Source organism: Carlito syrichta, unplaced genomic scaffold (assembly GCF_000164805.1).
Source record: "Carlito syrichta isolate Samal-C Ts95f unplaced genomic scaffold, Tarsius_syrichta-2.0.1 Scaffold305656, whole genome shotgun sequence".
Taxonomy (NCBI): Eukaryota; Metazoa; Chordata; class Mammalia; order Primates; family Tarsiidae; genus Carlito; species Carlito syrichta.
This window is the reverse complement of record NW_007249752.1, coordinates 263,208-282,047: the sequence shown is the minus strand read 5'-3', so window position 1 is coordinate 282,047 and position 18,840 is coordinate 263,208. Positions and strand designations below refer to the sequence as shown.

Here is an 18,840-nt window from a genome sequence, read left to right as displayed (position 1 = left end):
CGGGTTTCACAAAGGGTGTTTCCCCCCACCCCGCGGGGAGGAGCCGCTCCGGAGACCCGGGCCCCGGCGAGCGGGGCCGCCCCGGGGAGCGCCGCTTCCCTTCGGGTCGTCATTTTCTGAGCATTGCCAGCTTCGCCGGTTTGTTTGTCTTAAAGGACTGGAGGCCGATGCATGAGGGGCCCGCGGAGGCGTCGGAGCGGGGGTGATGGTTTGGGAAGCGGAGCTGACGGGCGCTGGGCGTTGGTGAGGCGTGACAGGTGACCATGACCGTGTTCAGGCAGGAAAACGTGGACGATTACTACGACACCGGCGAGGAGCTTGGCAGGTAAGCGGGTGCCGGAAGCGCACGCTGCTGGGCCTGGAGACAGCATCATGATGGGGCGGTGGGTGGGAAGCGGGCGCAGTTTCCATCAGGCGTCTCCCTCGCCCTCCCTGGAGATGCGCAAGCAAATCGTGCGGAGTCCCTAGCCCGGCCAGGGCCGGAGCACAGAAACCAAGCGCCTGATCCAAGGGGCCGGGAGTGGAGGCGCTCCACAGTGCACCGGCCGGAGCCCCTGGGCAAGGACAGACGTGATCGTGTGCCCTAACTCTTGTCAGCTTTTGCCCTTCTGAGACACCGCGAGGCAAACGCTCGGCTTATAGTTGCAGCCGGAGTTGGGTGTGATTTCAACAGAGAGAGTGGACTGATGCATAGCCTTAAAAAAAATCTGAATACTTTCCCTCTTTCTGAATTTCCAGTGTAACACGAGCAAGGATTGGGAGTAGGTGGTAAATGGAGGCTTTCCAGATGTTTATGTTGAGCTTGGGTTTTGAAACTTCTCCCAGCCAGGAATTTAATGACCCAGTTGGTGTCGGTGGCTGCTTCAATTTCGTCGACGATGTTAAATTTTTAACAGATCAATGAGAGTCTAATATGGCTATCTGGATTCAGAGCATACTTCCCCTGCTGTAGCAGCTGTGATTCTCAGTGTCCAATCTTTCAGTTTATGGGTGAACAAAGAATTATTTCTTTGGGGGGCGTCTAGGGGCGGATTGCTGCTTCCTCTGACTGGGTATTTTGCGTAGTGTGAGGAGCTTGGATCTCCTTGAGCAGAAAACCCAGCTTTCAGACCTAAATTTAAAATTCACTTCATGGGATTTGACTGTGTATGTGTTTGCATTGTTAGGGAAGTAAGCAAAAGGATCTTTAAATCAACAAACAAAACATGTATTTACTTACACGTGCACTGAAATATGTATTTTTCCCATACACACCTGATATCCTGATACGAAGATTCCGTTTTCTTCATGGAAAGGAAGTTTTAAAGCCCCCACATTCTAGATTGCCTGACGAGAATTATGAAAGCTGAGCTTAGCTTTTAAAATTTTTTAAAAATTCAAGTGATAGTACAGAATGAAAGCGGCTTTTAAAGAATGACTGTCAGCATATTTCTCTGTATGTTTAGTGTTGACAGAAAACAGATAGGAGCCGGGACTGAGGGGACGCTTACTATACATTGAAGATTTAGTGAGCGAATAAGAAGGAATCTCTCGAAAAATCACATTTCATGGACATGGTTAAGATTAAGGTTTAAGAGCGAGTGGTTGAACTACCTGGTTTAACTGGAATTAACTCACTTTTTCCTGTGATTTTTAGCAGGACAAGTGGTATACGGAGTTTTCCTTTGGGACTAGGAAAAACAACAAGGTGAAAAAGTACATTTTAATTCCAATTGTGTAGTGTAGCCAGATTACATAAATTTTGTTATAAAGGTGACTACAATTAGGTGAGATGATTATTTTATTGCTTAAGTTTATTGACCTTTTTCTTCATTGTGAGCTTTTGGTAGAATCATGTGTGAGAAAGAAAAAACCATAACAAGGCCTCCCTGTGGCTGGCGAGGGGAGTTTGTGATCTTTATTTCGTGGGCGTGATGACAAGGTTTAGCTCATTTGTCACTAGCGTTTTGCTTTGATTTTGGCTCTGTGTACATTTCAGTGTATAACTTTCTCCCACTGTGCAGGACTAATTGACAAGTTGTTTACTAAATAATTGATGTGACCTAGGAATTTGAAATAAGTACTCTGAGAAACTGGGAGTTGGGCGTTTTAAAAAATAAAGTAGACATACCCATCTATCTTGTATAATTGGTAGCGTTTTTGCTAAAATGAAAAAGGGGGAGGGGTGCATGGTTGATGTTGGAGGAAAGTTTTTCAAGTCCAGTGATTTTATGTCTGCCTTGTATTTCGTCCCTTCCCGAAAACAAGTGCGAGATGGACACGTGAGAAGAAGTGTATGTGGCGTCACATGTCACTGAGAGAAGACTGGGAGTAGAGGCAGGAGCTTAGTGGCAGAAAAATGGAGATGGGCAGGTATTTGGCACAAATGCAAGGTCATTCTAAGCAGTGAGTTCCAAACCTCTAAGCAGCGAGTTGTCAGCAGGCCAATATCTGGGATCTGAGACGTTACCTACAGATTTTTAGTGGTACTTCAGTACTACTACTCACCTTATAAATGTGGTGAGAGTCCATACCTGAAGGAGAGAAATGGGTTTTTAAAGTAGAATATCGTGTTGTTATTATTAATACTGTTTTGCATTTAGGAGAACTGAGAGAATATGTATGTGCAGATGTGTGTCTGTGTGTACTGCCCAAGCCTTCTGTAAAAACTCTCTGTCAGCTGTCAACTTTATAAAGTATTAGTTATTGCTGCATTGGTAGAGCTGATGGACCACTGGACAGATACCCCGGTTCTAAACCTGGCTCTGCAACTTGCTAGCTTGACCGTCTCGAGCAGTTCACTTACTCACTCTGACCCTCAGTATCTTCATCTATAAAATGAAAGTCCTGGTGCTTATTTCATGGCTGTTGTGAAGATCAGTTAATCTAACTTGTAAATGTATTTTATCAGCAGTAAAGAGTTAAACAAATAAAGATATTATCTGTAGGACTGGCCGAGACATGTGGGTGTGCCTGGCAGGCTAATAACTTGGCCTGCAACTCAATATTCTTTAAATATCTGTTTACCAATTTTGGGAGGGAAGGCCTTGTGGGAAAAGGGTCACAGCGAGACCCGTTGCTGACAGCATTTGGCCTCCACTGTGACTCTGAATAATGCAGCTCTGGCCTCAAACTGGCACCCTCTCCAAGCCGAAGCAAGTCCCTGCAGTAAATGGACCCATCATCTTTAGAAGAGTGTTTGGAGACCTTCAATTCTGGCTCTGGGAGGTCCTTTGGGGTCTCACCCACTGTCCCAGGAGGCTGAACAAAGAACTGCCCCCGTCACGTGTAATCGTCTCTGAGAGGAGTTCTTATAAATGCAGTTTTCTCCACCTCCTATTACACTGGGTTGTCTCAGTGCCCCAGGATGCCCTGGCATCTCTTATCAGTTGGCTCCTTGAGCTGCTGCCGGCCGGCTTACCCCACCGCCGGGCTCTGGTTACACCCTTGGCCGTCGTTCAGCCTAACCTGTGAGCCTCCTGGGCACCTCTCTGCACACAGCTTTTCTGAGGACCTGGCCCTCTTCCCTGTTCCACCGTCTGACCTCACATGATCTTAAGGCCCAAGTCCCACTTCCTGACTATATCCTGCCACAATGATTTCTCCCCTTTAGGAGCCAAATGACTTGTCTAGGACTCTCTTTGTCCATGACTGCCCAGGGACGCATTCCATACTGCTTAATTTTATTTCTTTTTCTTTTTGAGTCGGAGTCTCACTCTGTCACCCAGACTGGAGTGCAGTGGCCGCTCCCGGTCACCGCAGCCTCGACCTGCTGGGCTCCGGCGATCCTTCCGCCTCAGCCTTCCGAGTAGCCGGAATTACAGGCGTGCGCTACCACGCTCGGATGATTTTTTGATTTATTGTAGAGATGAGGTCTCGCTGCCCAGGCGGGTCTCGAACCCGCGGGCTCAGGCAATCCACTCACCTCAACCTCCCAAAGGCGCGGGATTACAGGCTGAGCCACCGAGCCCGGCTTATTTATTTTTCTTTTGGGTTGGAGACTCACTCTGTCACCCAGGCTGGAGTGCAGTGGCACGCTCATGGCCATCACAGCCTCGACCTGCTGGGCTCACGTGATCCTTCCACCTCAGGCTTCCAAGTAGCTGGAACTACAGGCATGCGCCACCACTCCCAGCTAATGTTTCTTGATTTATTGTAGAGACGAGGTCTCACCAAGTTGCCCAGACTGGTCTCAAACCCCTGGGCTTAGGCAATCCTCTCACCTCTGCCTCCAAAGTGCTGGGATTATGGGCGTGAGCCACTGCGCCTGGCTCCATCCTGTTTTATAGTATTATTAGTGTTGTGTCACTCCTTGTCGTTGGCTTTGGGGTGTGCCCTGCAGTTCAGTGTTGCTGTGGCTCTCTCCAGGGTGTGTAGCGTGCTGTATAATACTGGTAGCTCTATGTTTGTGATGGCCGTCAGGATGGAAGGCCAGTACAGTTTTGAGACCAAAATGGGGTTGTAAGATGTAAACGATTATGAGATGCTGATGCTGTGAGAGAGGCAGTGTGGCGTGGAGGAACCTCGAGATGCTCATCTGGAAAGTGGGGAGATGCCTACCTTTGTAGCTGTTGTGAGAATTAGAGGCAGTAGCTCTAAACATGTGACATGTAGTCACTGCCTAATTTATACATTATTAATAACCATATAATTATTATTAATGGCCAATAATTTATTATTAATACCTAATATATACATCATATATATAGACACACATTATATATTTATGTATATTTTAGAGACAGGGTCTTGCTCTGTCGCCCAGGCTGGAGTAGAGTGGTGTCATCACAGCTCACTGCAACCTCAAACTCCTGGGCTCAAGTGATACTCCTGCCCTGAGTAGCTGAGACTACAGGCGTGAGCCATTGCGCCCAGCTCATTTAAAAAATTTTTGTAGAGAGGAAGTCTCGCTATGTGGCCCAGGCCGGCCTTGAACTCCTGGCTTCAAGCGATCCTTGATTACAGGTGTGAGCGACCTTGCCTGGCTTCTCATGTATTATTTTTAATACTTTCTCCATCACAACATTTACCACGTGGCAGAGTAATTGCTTATTTGATTATCTGCTTCTTCCTTATGAGGCCATGATCTTGGACTTGTTCGTTGTTATGTCTCTATTGCATAATTAGATACATGACGCTTAGTAGGTGCTCATGAAATGCATGTTGATTGAATGAATGGGTCAATATATATAAAGCACCATGGAAAAATTTATCCCATATGCCTTCAATAAGTGATGGCTATGGCAGAGATGAACCCTTAGGGTGTAACGGTTGCAGCTCAGCAAAATAAAAACTGCTTTTGTTTTGCATTTTCTGTGGCCGCACAGTAATGAGCACAGCAGCCAAACTTTCCAAGCACAAGATCAGTTTTAAACAAAACAAATGAAGTAGAGCGTTAAATATTTTACATTGGTTTGGATGGTGGCTGGAAGCTAATAATTCAAACTTAAAATGTTCTCCTTTTGGCATAAAATCCATAGGCATTTTAACTGAAGTAAGAAATTGACCTGAGCCCTGATAGTTCAAGTCAGGGTTTCCTGTGGCTTTGCCAGAAGAACTGTGGCAATCTCGTGAGGCTTGGACCAGGGGTGAGACTTGTTGCTGTGTTTTCTCTTTAGAAGTGGGAACCTCAGGCCACGGATGGGTTCCTACATTCTCACAGGACTGTGCTGAATGCAATTTTTTTTCTCTGCTTTTTTTTGAGTTGGGGTCTTACTTTGTAATCCAGGATAGAGTGCAATGGCATGATCACGGGTCACTGCAGCCACGAACTCCTGGGCTAAAGTGATCCTCTTGCCTCAGCCGCCCAAGTAACTGGGACTACAGGTACGTGCTACCACACCTGACTAATTAAAAAAATTTTTTTTTGTGGAGATGAGGTCTTGCTATATTGCCTAGGCTGGTCTTGAATTTCTGGCCTCAAGTGATCCTCCAACCTCAGCCTCCCAAAGTACTGGGATTACCAGCCTGAGCCATCGCCCTGGCGTCTTTGCATTTTTACCTCAGAATGTACTCAGATGTTTCCTCTGATAGGAAAGGCAAAGTTATAAGAGAGAAGTTCAGATGCATAGATTAGAGGCAACGGTTAATGATTTTAAAGCCATGTGCAATTTAGGAAGGTCTAATAATAGGACTCCAGGATGTGAAGGGATGGCACGGTGGTGATCGTGCATGGCAGTTTGGCTGAGTGCCTGCTTGCTGGCACTGGGAGTGTGTGGCTGAACCATCCACAGGCAACGTTCAGGTTCAAGGGGGCCAGGAATGAAGGGAGTCAAGGTGCTTATTGATAGGGAGGCCAAGGAACATTGAAGTTGACTTCTTGTTCTCCCAAGCCCTTTCACCCCAAACTTGTATCTCATTCAACCTTATAGGAGCTTTAAAGGTCCCATAACATGGGCATGTTCCTGCATAGCCATGAAAAACTGTAAATTTACAGAGACGGATGCTCAGATTAATTTCTTTCTTTCTTTCTTTCTTTCTTTTTTTTGAGTTGGAGTCTCACTCACTCTGTCACCCAGGCTGGAGTGCAGTGGCATGCTCATGGCCACTGAAGCCTCTACCTGCTGGGCTCAGGCAATCCTTTTGCCTCAGCCTTCCAAGTAGCTGGAACCACAGGTGTGCACCACCATGCCCAGCTAATTTTTTGATTTATTGTAGAGACGAGGTCTCGCCAAGTGGCTCAGGTTGGTCTCGATCCCTGGGCTTAGGCAGTCCATTTGCCTCAGCCTCCCAAAGTGCTGGGATTACATGTGCAAGCCACTGCGCCCAGTAGATTAATTTCTGTCTCCCCGCCCCACCCCGAGTCAGAATCTCACTCCAGCCTGGAGTGCAGTGGTGCAGTCACAACTCACCACAGCCACGACTTCCTGAGCTCAGGAGACCCTTCTACTTCAGCCTTCTGAGTAGCTGAAACTACAGGCATGCACCACCACACCCAGCTAATTTTTTAATTTTTTTGTAGTGATGAGTTTTTGCTACGTTGCCCATGCTGATCTCAAATTCCTGGGCTCAAGCGATCCTCCCACCTTGGCCACCCAAAATGCTGGGATCATAGGTGTAAGCTGCTGTGCCTGGCCTTAGGTGAATTTCAGTACAGTTTTTTTTTTTTTTCATTATTCAAGGGGGATTGGTTTTAGGACTTTGGAGGTCACCATGATCCACAGGTGCTCAAGTCCTTTACATAAAATGGTGTCGTATTTGCATGGAAACTACACAATCTTCCCATGTACTTTAAATCCTCTCTGGATGATTTCTAATATCTAAGACAATGTGAATGCTACATACATAGCAGTTATGCTATCTTGTTTAGAGAATAATGACAAGAAAAAAAAAGTCTGCCTGTATTTAGTGTAGGTGCAGTTTTTTTCCCCTGCATATTTTTGAGCCAAGGTTGGCTGATTCCATGGAGACAGAGGGCGACCGTCGTCATATACAGCTGTTATCAGGAGAGGCAGCATTATCTTTGTCAGTTTGCCCTCTTCTCCCGGCAAAGTTGTAGTCCCTTGAAGGCACAGAGCAGTTCCTTCCTGGTGAATGGCAGGTGCAGAGGGCAAGGGAGTCGGTGGAGAGGCACAAAGACTTGCTTCTGGGTCCCTGCTGAGATGGTGCGGGTGTCGGATGGAAGAGACAAGGTCAAGGTTATGTTACCTGACTCAGCAGAAACATGTGTTAGGAGCGTTCATCCTTAATTTCAGCCAACTGCTATGTGTACTTAATCTAACTGAGCATTTTTTTTTTCAGTCGGAGTCTCACTCTGTTGCCCAGGCTGGAGTGCAGTGGCACGCTCGCGGCCACCACAGCTTTGACCTGCTGGGCTCAGCCTTCCAAGTAGCTGAAACGACGGGCACGCACCACCACACCCGGTGACATTTTTTTGTGTTTTATTGTAGAGACGAGGTCTCGCCAAGTTGCCCGGGCTGGTCTCGAACCCCTGGCCTCAGGCAATCCTTTCACCTCTGCCTTCCAAAGTGCTGGGATTACAGGCATGAACCACTGCGCCTGGCCTAACTAAGCATTTTATACAAGTGAAATGAAACATGATTTTAGTGAAAGTCTATTTCTGATCGTGGGGCAGAGGAAGTCACCGACTGACAGGAGGGGTGTGGCTTCCGTTGGTGAAGGACAACCCAGAGACCGCAGGGAGTCAGACCTGGAAGAAGCCTGAGTGACCGGCATGTCCGGCCTTCTGTTTTGTCTCCTTGGTGTTTAAGACTGGCTGAGTGGCTTTCTCACGGCTGCAGGCTGGTAACTGGCAAGAGATGGACCCAGAACCTTGGGCCAGGGCTCTTTGGTTATTTGCACTACTTATGATTTGGCAGTTTTTCTTTCTTGAAAGCCAAATGAAGTTGACATTTAAGAGAGGTAATGTGGGCAGTGGTTTTAATGCCGGTGCTGTTCAGCATCTGCATTGGAGAGGATGGTTAGGAGTAATGAGTAAGCGCTTCATGGAAGGTTTTCAGTGGAAGCCCAGCCCAAGGCAGTGGGGTCTGTCCTTTGAACTCTGAACTCTCACAAGCCTTAAAGACACATTGGAACTGTCTTTCCTTTTCAAAATGGCTTGTGCCTTGCTCTTATGAATGGTGTTAGCATGTGGCATCGTTTTACCCACATCTCAAAGTTAATAGCTTAGCTTTTTAGAAAACTCCCCAAACACTTTCATTATTATTTAACTTTTGAGTAAGGTAACATGTTGCCCCGTGGGCCAACCTCTTAAATAACCAATAGTTTCTCATTTCAGTAAGTAGCACGAGTCTGACTAGCTTAGAATTGGTATATGATTGTTTGGGACTTTATACAGAAGGTAACATTTCATTGTTTTTCTCTAGTTTGTTGGGGTAAATTATCAAAACAGAGTTTATCATCTCTCCGCCTAGAAGGAGATGATATGGCAGTGCAATTATTTACAGTAAATCCAATGTATGGGTTTTTTGATCATTCTAAATGAAGTCCTCGACTGGGTATGGTGGCTCACGTCTGTAATCCCAGCACTTGGGAGGCTAAGGTGGGAGGATGGCTTGAACCCAGGACTTTGAGACCAGCCTGGGCAACATAATGAGACCTCATCTCTACAAAAAAAACAAAAAATTAGCTGGGTGTGGTGGTGCATGCCTGTATTTCCAGCTGCTCGGGAGGCTGAAAAGGAAGGATCACCAGAGCCCAGGGGGATCACCTGAGCTCAAGGGAACTGAGGCTGTAGTGAGCCGTGACTGCACTCTAGCCTGGGCGACGGAGCAATATGTCAACTCAAAAATAATAATAATAATAAAAAAAAAACCAGATAAATGAATTTCTTTAAATGTGCAATTAGAAGAGCGTGGAAAAAAAAAGAAATTGACATTTGGATTTCCTACATTATCTAACTAAAATGAGTTTAAACTAACTTTAACTAGTAAATCTTTCTTAGGTGGAACCAAAAGGTATAGCTGTATCCTAGGATTTTACCAAGAAAAGGTCTGAAACCTAAAAGAGTTGGTGTCTTGTTTTCACTCCTAGTCCAAAACAAAACAGGACAGTCACGTGATAGTAACTAATCTCTGGAGATACCTGACAAGTGTAATCCAAGGTGACGCATGTTTGTCACTTTGGTCTTTTGGGGGTGACGGTGAGAGCTGGTGTAGCTTACGAATCACCCTGTGGTCCTTTAAGTGTGATGAGCCTTATCTCTGATAAATGATCACAGGCCTTTCCTTTATGTCCTACCTGGTGACTTTTCGATTATGAACTTGAAAATTTTCATTCAGTAACCAGTCGGACACAACATCCCATACCTGTAATCTCAGCACACTAAACCCAGGAATTTGAGACCAGCTTGGGCAGCATAATGAGACCTCATCTCTACAATAAATTTTTTTAAAAAAATTATCCTGGTGTGGTGGTGTGCTCCGGTAATCCCAGCTACTTGGAAGGCTGAGGTGGAAAAATCACCTGAGCCCAGCAGATAGAGGCTGTGGTAACTGTGATGCTGCCCTTGCACTCTAGCCTGGCCAACAGAGTGAGACTCCAACTCAAAAAAAATTTTTTTTTTCATTCAGTAACCTACTGTGCAGTGAGACATATCACGGGGAAAGGAAGGTTGGAAGAGTGCTGCTGATTTTATTTTCCTAGATGAACACATCGAACTTTGGACGAAGAACATAGTGTTTGAGCGACTGAATGCTTGTAAATTGCTGATCTCTGGGGTGTGAAAAGTTTATATTGATGGTGCTTACATTCTTCATAAGCCTGATGGGTTTTGGCTGGGAAATTTGGCTCTGAGTATGGACTTTTTTGGGGACACATTTTATTTTCTGTCAGAACTGCCTGATTACTCTTATTTATATATATGTGATGAATTGGCTTGTAAATATCTTAAGTACAGTTGGTATTATAATTTTATAGGTTTTCACCTACAAGAATGAATGAATTTCTACTGTGAATAGTTCTGTCTACAGCTAATTGCTTCCTACTTTTTTTTTTCTTTTCTTTTTTTTTTTTGAGTAGGAGTCTTTCTCTGTCACCCAGGTTGGAGCACAGTGGCATGCTCACAGCCACCACAGTCTTGCTAAGCTGGGCTCGGGTGATCTTCCACCTCAGCCTTCCAAGTAGCTGGAACCACAGGCATGCACCACCATGCCTAGCTAATTTTTTGATTTGAGACGAGGTCTTGCCAAGTTGCCCAGACAGGTCTTGAACTCCTGGACTCAGGCAATCCTCTCGCCTCCACCTCCCAGAATGCTGGGATTATAGGTGTGGACCATTGTGCCTGGCTTGCTCTTTTTTCGGTCAGGGTCTCACTCTGATACCCAGGCTGCACGATGATCACAGCTCACAGCAGCCTCAACCTCCTGGGCTCAGGCGATCCTTCCACCTCAGGTTACTGAGTAGCTGGGACTACAGGCACGTGCCACCATGCCCAGCTAATTTTTTTTATTTTTATTTATTTTTTGAGTTGGAGTCTCACTCTGTAGCCCAGACTGGAGTACAGCGGCATGCTCCCGGCCACTGCAGCATCAACCTGCTGGGCTCCAGCGATCCTTTTGCCTCAGCCTTCCTAGTAACCGGAACTACAGGCGCGTGCTACCACGCCCGGCTAATTTTTGATTGATTGTAGAGATGAGGTCTCGCCAAGTTGCCCAGGTGGATCTCGAACTCACAGGCTCAGGCAATACACTCGCCTCGGCCTCCCAAAGTACTGGGATTACAGGCTGAACCACCGAGCCCAGCCAATTTTTATAAAGATGTGGTTTTTCTTTGTTGGCCAGACTGGTCTCGAACTCCTGGACTCAAGCAATCCACCACCTTGGCCTCCCAAAGTGCTGGAATTATAGGCATGAACCATTGTGCCTGGCTGCTCTTTACTTTTGAAACCATACAAACCTTTTATTAATTCATTAATTTTCTGTTGCCTTCGCTGGGAGTTCAGTGTCATGATCATGGCTTACTGCAGTCTCAAACTCTTGGGCTCACGCCATCCTTCTGCCTCAGCTTCCTGAATACTTGGTACTACAGGTGTACACCTCCATGCCTAGATAATTTATTTTATTTTATTTTTTGTACAGGCAGGGTCTTGCTATATTGACCAGTTTGATCTCAAACTCTTGGTCTCAAGCAGTCCTCCTGCCTCAGCCTCCAAAAGTGCTGGGATTATAGGTATGAGCTTCTGCACTCAGCCTAGACTTTTTCTTTTTAACTTAAAAAGATAGTCAGAATTTTTAAGACCTTACTACAGCTCTCACCCCTGGGCCACAGCGTATCATTTTTCAGTTGGAAAAGAAATATAAGCCGGGCAAGGTGGCTCACACCTTAGTCCCAGCACTTTGGGAGACTGAGGCGAGAGGATTACCTGAGCCCAGGGGTTCAAGACCAGCCTGGGCAACTTGGCAAGGCCTCGTCTCTACAATAAATCAAAATATTAGCCAGATGTGGTGGCGCATGCCTTAGTTCCAGCTACTTGGAAGACAGAGTTGGAAGAATCACCTGAGCCCAGCAAGTTGAGGATGAGGTAGTTGTGATCACGCCACTGCACTCTAGCCTGGGCGACAGAGTGGGACTCTGACTCAAAGATAAAAATAAAAATAAAAAAGGTAGGTAAGTCATTAACACCTTTCCCCCCCATCATGAGAAGGATTCCGTTTTCCTCTGAGTTGCCCTATCTGTGTGTCTGCCTGGCACCTCATATGTCTGTCTAGGGCCAGGCTGCATCTGAGGGAGAGTGGGTATGATTTAGGTGATGCGAGACAAAAAGTGGCAGAGGGATATGACAGGAAGGGAAAAGAGGGCAGTGTGGAGCGTTGATTCACTTCCGGTGTTTCTGCCCTCCTTGGAGGAGTTTTTCTAAACTATTTCGCCTCCACTATGGAAAGCTCAGGCTTTTTTGTTTTCGTTTTTGTTTTTTGGCCGTCTGTGGTTTGTGGGTAAGTAGCACAAATGAGTGTCTCTGGAAAATGACGAAAGGCTGCAACCTTTGACGGGTCATATTTAGTAGATGAGAGGGTTCCAAGCTGTTTGGCTTTACGGGAACCAAGCTATGGGCTCAGGACCTGTATGTATCCTATGTAGAGAACAGATTTTTAACAGGTAACTGCCGAGGTTGGAGACGCTGAAACACGGAGAAGCTGTCCTTAGGAATTTGGTAAGGCAAAAGTGCTAAAAAGTTATTTGCTGCCTTAAAGATAATATCTCATTGGCCTATAAATAGAAAGCAGAACCCGCCAGGGTTTCTACTGTACACCTGGGATGGAAATATAGGAAGCTGTCCTTTTTTTTTTTTGCTTTTTTTGTTTTGAGTCAGAGTCTCACTCTGTTGCCCAGACTGGAGTGCAGTGGCACAATCATGGCTCACCACAGCCTCCAACTCCTGGACTCAGGTGATCCTTCTGCCTCAGCCTCCCAAGTAACTGGGACTACAGGCATGTGCCACCTGTACACATATTTCTTTGATTGTGTGTGTGTGTGTGTGTATGTGTGTGTGTGTGTGTGTGTGTGTGTGTGTGTGTGTGTGTGTGTGTGTGTGTGTGTATGTGAAGGTGAGGTTTCACTATGTTGTCCAGGCTTGTCCTGAACTCCTGGGCTCAAGCAGTCCTCCCATCTCAGTCTCTCACAGTGCTATGATTACAGGCATGAGTCATTGCACCTGGCTGGACGTTGTCTATCAACGTTTGCTTTGCCATTCAGGGTCTCCACAAGCAGCGTGTGACCTGCTACTGATCATGCCGGAATCTCCCACTGATTTTGTTCTCAGGGGCTCTTCTGTCTTTGGATAATCACAGTCTCGCTTCACGTGGAGGTGTCCCTTTCTGGCGTGGTTCTGCTCCTGTGTTGTCCACGGGTGCAGTGGCACCAGCGTGCCCATGACCAGATCCTGTGGACTGAGGCCACTTCCGCCCTTTTTCTCATGACGTCACTGTCACTGGACTAGACAGGGTACTTGAAGTTCTCCCATTTAGCGCAGACGAGGGCACCTCCCAGTTCCATCACAAATGCCATCACCTAGCACGTCAGGCGTCTGATCCAGTTGTTTGGGAGAGGAAGTGAATTAGCACAAGTGAAACATTTTCCAGGATGAAATTTTATCAGTCGGTGCTTTCCTCCCCACCCCTCCTTTGGCTTAAAGAGATAAGAATGTTTGGCAAATAGAACATTTACAGGGGAATGTCAGCCTGATGGCTGTGGATGAGCAGGAAGTCCCTTGTTTTTGTTAAATGTGATTTGGGCATTGAATGAGCAGATCCTGTTGTAAAATGTTATTAATTAATATGGATCATCATCTTGTAGGTCCCATCTTTAGAGACAATCTTCTCGTCTATGCAGATAATTTTAAAAATTGCCTGTGATAGAAAGAAGTTAAGACCTGGAGAATAAGAAGCAAATACAAATATGGAATGGGGTCAGCTAGGCATGCTGGCTCATGCCTGTAATCCCAGCACTTTGAGAGGCAGAGACAGGAGGATCACCTGAGCCCAGGACTTCGAGATCAGCCTTGGCAACAGAGTGAGACCTCGAGAGGTTGACGTGGGAGAATTGCCTGAGCCCAGGAGGTCAAGGCTGTGGCGAGCCCTGGTGAGCTGTGTGGAGCTGCGCTCCAGCCTGGGCAAAAGAATGAGACCCTCAACTCGGCCATTGCCTTGCTAAACTCTGGTGTGGACATGTGCTCTTTAGCTATGGCTATCGCCACACTTCCTTGGGGAGGTGAATCTTCTCTCTCCTTTCTCTTCCTCTCTTTAATTTGCTTTTAAATAAACTTTTCTTTCTTTGCCAAAAAGAAAAAAAGAACGAGACCCCCAACTCAAAAAAACAAAAATCTACCTTAGAGAGCAATTATAACCTGGAGAAAAAGAAGCAAATACAAATACGAAATGGCCTGGCCAGTTTCAAGCAACCTCTCCCAAGCATGCCCATGGCTGCTCCCCCAGGAAGCTCTCCTGATTTTCTGTAATTTGGCAATTTGGATTAGGTTACTGGTCACTTTCTGTTCTCCTCGGTTGGCTTATATGTGGGATTCCTGGCTCTCCCTGTGACTTGAGAATTTTCTTGGCTTTTTGCGTCTCTTGTCCTGTTTGGGCTTAAGCTACGCACACAGTCGCCCTTGTCTATTGGGCTCCTTCTGTCAAGTGTGACTTTATCTGATCCATTTTTCTAGGTGTGCCCACCTCATGCTGGCTGGACTCAGTTTATGTGCTGGGCTCCCTGGGTGGGTCCACCCGGTTGTGTTCTCTTTGGATGATTCTTAGGGTTCCCAAGAACCACGTCAACCAGGAATTTAGTAGTGCATTGGAAAGTGGACAGCAAGAGCTATAGCTTGAAGGGACCCATGGGAGAGGAAGAGAGAAGCTTCAATGTTCAGGAGATCTGTGAAGGTAGGAAGACATGCCTTCAAGGAAGCAACAGAGCTTTGTGTAAAGTTGCACCACAGCCAGGAGGAGTCATCTCTCAGCAAGAGTGCTGCTTGGAAATGCTTTGCGGGAAAGTCATCCCGGTGTTATCGGGAACCTGAGACGATGTTAGCCTATAAATTCATGTTTTAATATGGAGTACTTCAGTTCCTGAAAGGGAGATTTTATTTTTCTGGCTTCCTTTTTATTTATTTCTATTTTTGAGTCAGAGTCTCACTCTGTCGTCCAGGCTGGAATACAGTTGAGTGGCACATCACAGCTATCGCGGCCTTGACCTGCTGGGCTCAGGCTATCCTTCCACTTCAGCCTTCAAGTACCTGGAAGTCAGGCGCACCACCACACCTGGCTAATTTTTTTGATTTATTGGAAAGACGAAGTCTCGCCAAGTTGTCCAGGCTGGTCTTGAACCCCTGGGCTCAGGCAATCTGCTTGCCTCCACCTCCCAAAGCGTTGGGATTACAGGAGTGAGTCACCACACCCCGTGACTTAGCTTCCTTTAAAAAAAAAATTAAAAAAAACCACTCCCACCATCTATTTATTTACTCATTTATTTATTTGAGACAGGGACTCATTATCTAGCCCGGACTGGAGTGCAGTTGCTGTTCACAGCCTCAAAGTCCTGGGCTCAAGCAATTCTCCTGCCTTAGCCTCCTGAGAAGTTAGGCCTATAGTCCTCCTGCCTCAGCCTTGCCAGTAGCTAGGGCTACAGGTGCACACCACTGCACCTGCTTAAAAACCATCTTAAGCGGCCCAACAAGACACCAGGAATTTGATCGGGGAAACAGAATTGGTTTTTGTCAAGGATCTTTATGGAGAAAGGAGTCTGCGACGAATGTGGGGACCTAAGTTCCTGACCAGAATGCAAGACATACGGCGGGTCCTGAGGCCCCATTCATTTCTGACACGTACTCATTTGAGATGTGAAAATGAGTGTTTTGCCAAGCCAGAGTCATCCGTGCCAAGAAAAGCCTATTAGGCTGGTGGCTGAAAGACTGGATTGTTAGGATGCACTCAGTGGCAGGGCCCTGCCAGCTGCTGTGGGTAAATGCCCACTTACACGTTTGAGTGCTCGTCCTTGTTTCCCTGGAGTGGGGTTCGGTTTGTTCAGGAAGCATGGCTGCTGAACGAGAGGCTGCGTGCTTTTAAGTGATTCTTCCTGGGCCAGGCGTAGCAGCTCACGCCTATAGTCCCAGCACTTCGGGAGGCTGAGGCAGGAGGATTACTTGAGCCCAGGATTTCAAGCCCAGTCTAGGTAAAATCGTGAGACCTCCTCTCTACAAAAAATGAGAAAATTAGCTGGGTGTGGTGGCGCATGCCAGGATTTCAAGCCCAGTCTAGGTAAAACAGTGAGACCTCCTCTCTACAAAAAATGAGAAAATCAGCTGGGAAGCTGAGGTGGGAGGATAGCTTGAGCCGAGGAGGTTGAGGCTGCAGTGAGCCACGATTGTGCCACTGCACTCCAGCCTGGGTGACAGAGTAAGACCCTGACTCAAAAAAAAGTAAAACTATTAAGGATTCTTTCTGATTCCTTGGTCTTGCTGGGTGGATATCTTTAGTTTGTAAAAGTGATATTAAACTCTGACAAATTTGAATACAGAGTGCCTGGAAATTGTGTTTATAAGGTGAGTTCGGGTAAAATATCAAGGAGCAGAAATACCAAACAAATAAACAGCCACAGAAGTAGGCTGTTAAACAAAGTTATCATTTGAACCATAATATTTACCTGTCATGTATTCATTCAAGGGTTAATTGGACATCTGAATGATGTGGCCCTTGAGCCGAGCCCTGTATCTCAACAAGTTCCTAATCATGTAGGGTAGACAGATTTTCACACAACCAACAATAGTAGACAATGAGATCAAGCATGAGAAAATGTTTTCTGGAGTTTAGGCAAGAAGAGATTATTCTGACTTGGCGGACTCATTTCTTCCTTCATTCATTCAGATTCTTGTGGGGAACATAAGAATATAAATCAGATGTGGGCCGGGCATGGTGGCTCACGCCTGCCATCCCAGCACTTTGGGAGGCCAAAGTGAGAGGATTGCTTGAGCCCAGGAGTTTGAGACCAGCCTGGGTACCAAAGTGAAACCTCATCGCTACAGGAAATAAATGAATGAATGAATGAATAAATAAATAAATACACTGGGCGTTGTGGCCTGCACTTGTAGTGAACCTCATTGCTACAGGAAAGAAAGGAAGGAATGAAGAAAGGAAGAGAGGAAGGAAGGAAAGAAGTTGGGTGTGGTGGCCCGCACTTACAGTCCTAGCTACTCGGGAGGCCGAGGTAGAAGGATCACCTAAGCCCAAGAGGTCGAGGCTGCGGTGAGCTATGATCATTGTGATTATTATGCCACTGTACTCCAACTTAGGCAGCAGAGTAAGACACCAACAAAAAAAAAAAAAATAGGTAAAATCAGATGCAAAGGAAGGATACAAGGAAACTAAGATTTGTTAGAAGCCTACTCTAGACCAGCAGCTGGAGGTAGGTATTGTAATCCATATTTTATAGATGAAGCGATTAGTCTTGGATAATGTGTTTCAAAGGGCAGAGACAGCCCCTAGACTCTCCCACTGTTAAGCCATGCTGGAAATTGGGGATTGGAGGGTGCAGCTCATTTTATGACCTGTTCATCTGTCACTGTCTTGGAAGGAAGGTTAAAAAAATTTTTAAATGTCTAGCATAGGGCTGGCTCATACAATGTGTTCAAAACATGTTTCCTTGCTCATTTGCTCTAAACCAGGGTTTTCTACCTTGGCATTAATGACAGCTTGGTCTGGACAATTCTCTGTCTCGAGGGCTGTCCTTTGCATTGTAGGGCATTTAGCTAGCAGCATCCATGGCCTCTACCCGTTGGGTGACAGTAACAGACGCCACCCCCAGTTGGGACAACCAAAATATCTCCAGACATGGCTAAATGTCTGTTGGGATAGCCTTTCTCCCCTCACTGAGAATCATTGGGATTGAAGTCTCGCTGTTGTCTGTCCAGCAGGGAGTGTGGTGGCACAATCACTGCTCACTGCAGCCTTGATCTCCTGGGCTCAGGCAATTTTTCTGCCTCAGGCTCTGGAATAGCTGGGACTACATGGGTGCACCACCGTGCCACGCTTGTTTTTTGATTTTTTGTGCAGACGAGGTCTCCCTATGTTGCCCAGACTGATCTTGAACTTTTGGGCTCAAGAAGTTCTCCTGCCTTGACCTACCAAAGTGCTGGGCTAAAGAATCAAGACAGATAAGTCTTGACTGATGGCCTTAGGGGAATGGAGGTGGTTTAGACAAAGAAGAGCCTATACTCACTGGGCAGAGATAATGACCGGAGTTTCCTGTGGAATGAGCTAAAGGAAGGTGTGTTGACCTTGGGTGTCCAGAGCTGGGGAGCTCATGCCATCTGAACGAGCATGAGGTCTACAGCTGACATTGTTTGACTTTGGTTTGAATGGACTGTCCCAGGAGTACGTAGTCTGCTGTGTCCCAGAGGTCTGGGGTAGGAGCGATGGTAATGAGACCCAGAGGGCCTGCTGGTCAGACTTTTCATAACACTGGCCTGGGGGTGACAGCTAGCATATTGAATCATCTTTCCTCTTCCATGCTTATCACCATTGTTTTTACATATCTATTTGTGTAATTACTTTGAAGTGCCATTTCCTTCCTTAAGACTGGAAGCTCCCATGATCTAGCTCTGTGGTTTGTTTTCTGCTGTTGCATCAAGCATGTGAATTGGCCTCAAATAGGTCTCAGTGAACGTGTGAGTGATTTGAATGAATGAGTGGAGGGTTTACATTAATGGTTGGGTTGAACAAAACTCAACATGATTACATTAAACAGAGATACAGATGGAACCAGACAATTAAGTTGGATGGAATAAAACAGTTGCCCACATGCAGCTTCAAGGACACCTGACATGATGTCTACTTGGAGAAGAATCTGAGAGCTTTGGGAATTGACAAACGTCCGGAGAACTGATAGACTTGCGACTGCATTAAGAAGAAAACA

The 18,840-nt window shown here is 46.2% G+C and overlaps 1 protein-coding gene across 4 annotated transcripts in view; it reads left to right on the top strand.

Annotated features, from left to right (window-relative positions):
• The first annotated feature begins 100 nt into the window (after positions 1-100).
• Positions 101-18,840, top strand: part of DAPK1 (death associated protein kinase 1) — a 219,781-nt gene continuing 201,041 nt past the window's right edge. For all 4 annotated transcript variants that reach the window (XM_021714476.1, XM_021714475.1, XM_008062108.1 and 1 more), the window contains exon 1: positions 101-325. In XM_021714476.1, coding sequence (XP_021570151.1) covers positions 264-325 — 62 coding nt within the window. In that variant the 5' untranslated portion in view covers positions 101-263. The remainder of the gene's footprint in view (positions 326-18,840) is intronic.